This window comes from Trichosurus vulpecula, unplaced genomic scaffold (genome assembly GCF_011100635.1).
Source record: "Trichosurus vulpecula isolate mTriVul1 unplaced genomic scaffold, mTriVul1.pri scaffold_62_arrow_ctg1, whole genome shotgun sequence".
Lineage (NCBI taxonomy): Eukaryota > Metazoa > Chordata > Mammalia > Diprotodontia > Phalangeridae > Trichosurus > Trichosurus vulpecula.
In genome coordinates this window covers 5,880-13,469 of record NW_023494545.1, presented here as the reverse complement: position 1 = coordinate 13,469, position 7,590 = coordinate 5,880, and the positions used below count along the sequence as shown (strand labels likewise).

General features: G+C 49.1%; 1 protein-coding gene across 1 annotated transcript; it reads right to left on the bottom strand.

Annotated features, from left to right (window-relative positions):
* Window positions 1-2,447: 2,447 nt before the first annotated feature.
* LOC118833369 lies at window positions 2,448-5,948 on the bottom strand. Its single transcript, XM_036740727.1, has one exon. It carries the CDS (start codon window positions 5,946-5,948, stop codon window positions 2,448-2,450), a length of 3,501 nt encoding a protein of 1,166 aa, XP_036596622.1.
* Between the last annotated feature and the right edge of the window lie 1,642 nt (window positions 5,949-7,590).

Sequence of the window (7,590 nt, the reverse complement as noted above, 5' to 3'; positions counted from 1 at the left end):
AAATCCCTTGACCCTCCCCCCTTTCCTTACGATTCAGCACTCTGTATATTCTCTCTACACCAGTATTATGTGCAAGGATCAGTTGCTAGGGTAAGGCATAAAGTTTATTTTAAGGAAATCCCCCCGGTTACCAAGTAGCCCCACATCCTGGGTTATGGGGCAGCAATTCTGCGGACCAAGTTAGGTCCCCCCACAGCCGACTCAGACCATAGATCAAGTAAGGGTTACTTTCTGGGGAATTCCACCTTGTACCATCCACCCATTCTAGGAAGCAGACCACCCTGAGTCACAGGATGGTCGCACCCCTGAATCTAACCATGCATATTCCTAAATTAGCTCTGAACTGATAAGTCCAACCAATGGCTGATCTTTGCTTCTGTATGTCGCTGCTTCCACTAGCGACCCTCCCTAACTGTGTCATTGTGGGTTTTGCTTTTATAAGCCTGTAAGTCCCTCAATTTGGGACGGCCTGAATTGAGTGTACTTTGAGTATGTCCTCCAGGGAGTAGTGCACTTGGCCAATAAATCCACACTTAAATTTACCTTGGACCCAGGTCTCATCTCACTGTTATTTTTTACCCAACATTTGTACTTGGGGTTTCTATGGTTCTATGGATCCCCAGGAGCGACAAAGGCCAGAAGGAAAACAGGCTAGTGGTTTCCCAGGACCCCGGGAGAAGGGCCCCTGGAAGATAATCTCTCCCGAGGGATTAGGTTGATAAGCCCGGTCCCAGCAACTGGAAGCTAGTGACTTTATGAAAAAACAACATATTCTAAAACAGAACCAAAGGAATCAAAAAAGTGGGGGAGGTCATGTGAAATATCTCATTGGGAAAACCACTGACCTAGAGAAGAGAGCCACGAGAGATGATGTAAAAATTATTGCACTACCTGAAAGCTATGTTGAAAAAACAGCCTTGACATCATCTATCAAAAAAAGATCAAGAAGAAATGGATCTGATATTCTAGAGCCAGAGGGCAAAATGGAAAGGGAAAGAAGCCAGCCTCTCCAAAAAGATCCCCAAAAGGAAACTCCTAGGAAAATTGTTGCCAATCTCCCGAGGTCCCAGCTGAACGAAAAAATAGAGCAAGCAGCCAGAAAGAAACAATTTGAGGATTGTGGAAACACGAACAGGATAACACAAAATCTAGCCGCTTCTACATGAAGTGATCGAAGGGCTTGGAATAGGATTTTCCCCAGGTCAAAGGGGCTAGGATTAAAACCAAAAAAAAAGAAAAACCATACACAGCCAAGCTGTGTATAAGGCTCCAAAGCAAACTATGGATTTTCAATAAAATTAGAGAATTTTCAACTTTTCTAGGTGAACCGAACAGAACTGAATAGAACATTTGACTTTCAAATACAAGAATCAAGAGAAGCATGTAAAGGTAAACGAGAAAGAGAAAGCATAAAGCACTTACTAAAGTGCACCTGTCTAGGTTGCCTTCCTACCTGGAAAGATGATGTGTGTAGTTCATGAGACTTGCTCAGTATTTGGCTAGTTGAAGGGAATATACGTCTATCTAGACAGAGGGCACAGGGAGAGTTGAATATGAAGGGACGAGATGGAATAAAATAAAATTAAATTAATGGATGAGGGAGGAATATGCTGACAGAGGGAGCAAGGGAGAGATAGAATGGGATAAATTGTCTCACCAAAACGTGGCAAGAAAAGTAGTGCTGTTGGAAGGGAAGAGGCAGCAGGTGAAGGGGAATGAGTGAATCTTGCTCTCAGCAGATTGGAGTTGAGGAGAGAATAACATACACCCTCAATACACCCACAGCAAAGTAGGGGGAAGGGGATAAAAAGGAGGCTCCAAAAAAGCCAATGAGGAGAAGAATGCCTTGAAAGGCAGCATTAGTCAAGTGGAAAAGGGTGTGCATAAGACCACTGAAGAAAATACTACCCTAAAATGGGATTGGAGCAAGTGGGACGTAGGGCCATTATGAGAAATCGAGGTATTATAAAACTGAACCAAAGGAAGGTATGAAAAATGGAAGACAATGTGAAATATCTCATTGGAAAATCCACTGACCTGAAAAATAGTTCAAGAAGAGCTAATTTAAAAAGAAAAAGTTGTTTTTCCACGCAACTAAAAGTAAGATATATGGGGAACGGGTCAAAGAAATCTATCCGGCCCTACAAGAAAGTAGGTGGAAAGGGGATGGGGGGGAGCGGGAGTGAGGGGACGGTAGGGGCGGCTGACTGGGGAACGGGGCAATCAGAATATGTGCCATCTTATCGCGGGGGGGAGGGTAGAAATGGGGAGAAAATTTGTCACTCAAAATCTTGTGGAAAGCAATGTTGAAAACTAAAATATGTAATAAACGAAAAAATAAATTGGAAAAATCCGTTGAGTAGGACTCAGGCATAAAAAGAAATTTCACTTAAAATTCTGTACAAGTCTGTGCTGCCGGGAGGCCCCCAGAGTCCCAGCTGCTAAGGTCAGATCATGTAGCCATAGTACTCTGCCACTTCCAAGTCTATTTGCCGCTCCAGGAAAAAGTTCCTCTTGCCCAAGGAAGTGTACTTGGCAGCATTCTCTCGCTCCCGCTGGGCCTGTCTCTTCCTGGCCTCCCGTTCAGGCCTCTGCTCTCTGGAGATGGGCCTGGAAATCACAGACTCAGGGATATTGGGCATCCTCCGTGATGGGATCATCGGAAAGCCAAACAACATTGGCACGGGACGTCGGCCTTCTGCTGGGCTTTGCCACCACTCTGGGATCTTCGGAGATGGCTGGGGGGCTCGGACAGAGCCAATCTTCTTTTCATTCTTGTCAGCGCAGGAATGAAACAACGGAGCTGACTGCAGCCTGTCCGTGCTCAGGAACTCCTTAGACTTCTTGCAGGCCTCTTGGCTGCGCTGTCCATGGTCCTTCTTGGGCTTTGTGCACGGGAGCGACGGTTTCTCTTCAGGCTCATCCCGACTCTTTGAGGGGCTGCTCCCTGTCTTCGGCTTTCCGCCTCGCTGGAGTACTTTGTCCATCGTGAGGAGGCTGGCATCTTCGGGGGCCCGCAGGCCCTTGGGCTGATCCATTTCCCTCAAGGGAGCAAGGAGAGGGGGAAGGCGAACGGCTGCCAGTATTCTTTCCACCTCCTCTGCTGGGTCTTCCAAGTGCTCCCGGATCTTGGCAATTGGTTGGTTGGCCCCGATGGAGCCACTCATCTTGTCACTCTTCTCGCATTGGGAATGAGCCATCTGACCTGACTCCAGCATGTTCGTGCTCAGGAACTTTTGGGACTTCTTGCAGGCTTCTTGGCTGGGCTCCCCATGGTCCTTCTTCGGCTTTTTACTCGGTTGTGATGGCTTCTCTTCAGGCTCAACCCGACGCTTGGAGGGGTTGCTCCATGTACAGGGCTTTCCCATCATTTTTAGTCGTCTGTCCATTGTGGGGACGCTGGTGTCCTCGCTGGCCCTCAGTCCATTGGACTGGCCTACATCCCTCAAGGGAGAAAGGAGAGGGGGAAGGCGAACGGCTGCCAGTATTCTTTCCACCTCCTCTGCTGGGTCTTCCAAGTGCTCCCGGATCTTGGCAATTGGTTGGTTGGCCCCGATGGAGCCCCTCATCTTGTCACTCTTCTCGCATGGGGAATGAGGCATCTGACCTGACTCCAGCATGTTCGTGCTCAGGAACTTTTGGGACTTCTTGCAGGCTTCTTGGCTGGGCTCCCCGTGGTCCTTCTTCGGCTTTTTACTCGGTTGTGATGGCTTCTCTTCAGGCTCAACCCGACGCTTGGAGGGGTTGCTCCACGTACAGGGCTTTCCCATCATTTTTAGTCGTCTGTCCATTGTGGGGACGCTGGTGCCCTCGCTGGCCCTCAGTCCATTGGACTGGCCTACATCCCTCAAGGGAGAAAGGAGAGGGGGAAGGCGCAAGGCTGCCCGGGCTCTTTCCAAGTGCTCTGCTTCCAATTGCTCTTGGATGCGGGGAGTTGACTGGCGGCTTCTGACTGAAACAGCCATCTTCTCACTCCTCTTACCTAGACTATGAATCACCTGAACGGACTCCAGCATGCGCATGCCCAGGTTGCTGCGGGGCTTCCTCCAGGCCACTTGGCTGAGTCCAGCATGCTTCTTCTCCAGCGTCAACTCTAGAACCTTTGTTGTCTCCTCTGGTTGAGCGGGACATGACGACGCCTTCCTCCCTGCACAGGACTTTCCTTGCATCTGAAGCACTTTGTCCGTTCTGGGAATGCTCGCGTCCTCCGGGGCCCGCAAGCCCTTGGGCTGATCCAGCTCCCTCAAGGGAGAAAGGAGAGGGGGAAGGCGAATGGCTGCCAGTATTCTTTCCACCTCCTCGGCTGTGTCTTCCAAATGCTTCCGGATCTTGGGAATTGGCTGGGGGACCCTGACGGAGCCCCTCATCTTGCACGGGCAATGAGACACCTGACCCGACTCCAGCATGTTGGTGCTCAGGAACTTCTGGGACTTCTTGCACGCCTCTTGGCTGAGCTCCCCTTGGTTCTTCTTCGGTTTTGTGGACAGGAGCGATGGTTTCTCTTCATGCTGAGCCCGACGATTTGAGGGGCTGCTCCCTGTACAGGGCTTTCCCGTCATTTTTAGTAGTCTGTCCGTAGTGGGGATGCTGGTGTCCTCGGTAGCCCTCAGGCCATTGGATGGGCCTACATCCCTCAAGGGAGAAAGGAGAGGGCGAAGGCGAACGGCTGCCAGTATTCTTTCCAGCTCCTCCGCTGGGTCTTCCAAGTGCTCCCGGATCTTGGCAATTTGTTGGTTGGCCCCGATGGAGCCACTCTTCTTGCACGGGCGATGAGACATCTGACCTGACTCCAGCATGTTCGTGCTCAGGAACTTCTGGGACTTTTTGCAGGCCTCTTGGCTGGGCTCCCCATGGTCCTTCTTCGGCCTTTTGCTCGGGAGCGATGGTTTCTCTTCAGGCTCAACTCGACGCTTTGAGGGCCTGCTCCCTGTACAGGGCTTTCCCGTCATTTGTAGTAGTCTGTCCATTTTGGGGATGCTGGTGTCCTCGCTGGCCCACAGTCCACTGGGCTGGTCTACATCCCTCAAGGGAGAAAGGAAACGGGGGAGGCGCACGGCTGACCGTGCTCTTTCCAAGTCCTCTCCTGGGGCTTTGAAACACTCCCGCTTCCTGGGACTTGCCTTGGCGGCTCCCACGGGGATGGCCATCTTCTCACTCCTCTTACCTAGACTATGAATCACCTGAACGGCTTCCAGCAAGCGCATTCCAAGGACGCTGCGGGGCTTCCTCCAGCCCTCTTGGCTGGTCCCAGCATGGTTCTTCTTAAGCTTCTTCTCCTCCACTTTAGATGCACTCATTGAAGGCTTCTTCCCTCTCCCAGCCTTTTCCTGTATGTTCAGCACTTTGTCCATTTTGATGCCCCTGTCCTCGGGAGCCCTGAGGCCTTTTGCCTGGTCCACCTCCCTCGAGGGAGTAAAGACAAGGGAAATGTGGAAGTCTTCTCCTACTTGCTTCATGTCGGTAAGATTGGGAAGGAGTCCCTTCCCATTTTCTAGGTCCTCTTCGTCACCTAGACTTCGGCTCTTCTTTGCCCGATGGCATTCTCTTGGACTCTTGCTTTCCTTCAGAGCATCACGACACAGTGGGACAGTGCGGCCCCGAAGCTGGTTCATCGTGGACATTTCCCATGGAAGCAGTGGGGGATGGTGAAGGTCCAAGATATTCGGTGTCTGGGAGGACTCGGCCTTCATCTCTTCCGCTTTCCATTTCTCCTTCTCAAGATATGCCACAGTCTTCTCCTTTCTGTGCTCCTTGTTTGGGGCACGAGGCAGGCAACTTTGGTTGCCCGAATTCTGGGCTGGGGTAGCCAGTGAGCTCACCCCAACAATCTCGGCCGCTGGAGTGCCCTTAGGAATCTGCAGCTTGCTTCCGGAGCCACCTCCGGACTTAGATAATTCCCGGGTTTGTGGCAGACAGAATGATGGCTGCAGCCCCGTGGGAGTCTCCATCACTGCAAGGCCATCAAAAAGCAGATGCGTAAAAAAAAATTTAAAAAAAAAGCAGATGCGTGCCAGTAATTCTCCAAAAGTAATACCAGACGCTCTCTCCAGTGGCAGACGGAGTAGTGAGCTCGACCTCTCCCCCTCCCCTTATATGGCACCAGGAGGCCAAGGGGTGAAGCCCAGGTGGTCATCATTTCCGCCCAATGACGTCGACACCAGCTTGTAACACGTGACCCTTGGCCATCGCTTTGGGGGTTGGGGGATATTATCTTTAAGCCTCTCCTTAGCCCTACTGAACCAAAACAAACGAAAGAAACGAGGTAAACCAAAAGAGAGAGAGAGAGAGAAATAGAGAGCAGTCGTTCCAACACTCCAGCAAGCAGCTGCTGTGGGGTGAGAGAACCACCAACATCCAGCACACAGAAAGCTGCCAAGATAGGTTCTTCCACCTGCTTTACTAAGGAAGGCAATGTTAAGGGCTTAACCATCTCAATTTCATCCAATATACGAATATCATTCACTGACTTCAGGGAGAAAAGCCGGCACCCCACATCCAAAGTCTCCAAGAAACGTATCATTTGGTCTCAGGCCATGGAAGAGCTCCAAAAGGAGTTGCAAACTCAAGTCACACAAGTGGAGGAAAAGTTGGGAAGACAAGTGAGAGTGATGCGGGAAAACCATCAAAAACAAGTCAATGACTTGCTAAAGGAGACACCCCCAAAAAACTGAGGAAAATAAAACCTTAAACAATAGACTAACACAAATATGCAGCAATTGGAAGCTAGTGACTTTATGAAAAAACAACATATTCTAAAACAGAACCAAAGGAATCAAAAAAGTGGGGGAGGTCATGTGAAATATCTCATTGGGAAAACCACTGACCTAGAGAAGAGAGCCACGAGAGATGATGTAAAAATTATTGCACTACCTGAAAGCTATGTTGAAAAAACAGCCTTGACATCATCTATCAAAAAAGATCAAGAAGAAATGGATCTGATATTCTAGAGCCAGAGGGCAAAATGGAAAGGGAAAGAAGCCAGCCTCTCCAAAAAGATCCCCAAAAGGAAACTCCTAGGAAAATTGTTGCCAATCTCCCGAGGTCCCAGCTGAACGAAAAAATAGAGCAAGCAGCCAGAAAGAAACAATTTGAGGATTGTGGAAACACGAACAGGATAACACAAAATCTAGCCGCTTCTACATGAAGTGATCGAAGGGCTTGGAATAGGATTTTCCCCAGGTCAAAGGGGCTAGGATTAAAACCAAAAAAAAGAAAAACCATACACAGCCAAGCTGTGTATAAGGCTCCAAAGCAAACTATGGATTTTCAATAAAATTAGAGAATTTTCAACTTTTCTAGGTGAACCGAACAGAACTGAATAGAACATTTGACTTTCAAATACAAGAATCAAGAGAAGCATGTAAAGGTAAACGAGAAAGAGAAAGCATAAAGCACTTACTAAAGTGCACCTGTCTAGGTTGCCTTCCTACCTGGAAAGATGATGTGTGTAGTTCATGAGACTTGCTCAGTATTTGGCTAGTTGAAGGGAATATACGTCTATCTAGACAGAGGGCACAGGGAGAGTTGAATATGAAGGGACGAGATGGAATAAAATAAAATTAAATTAATGGATGAGGGAGGAATATGCTG

What these genes read in the sequence shown, in the direction of transcription:
- LOC118833369 (XM_036740727.1), bottom strand. Translation starts at nt 5,948, where the DNA reads ATGGAGACTCCCACGGGGCTGCAGCCATCATTCTGTCTGCCACAAACC.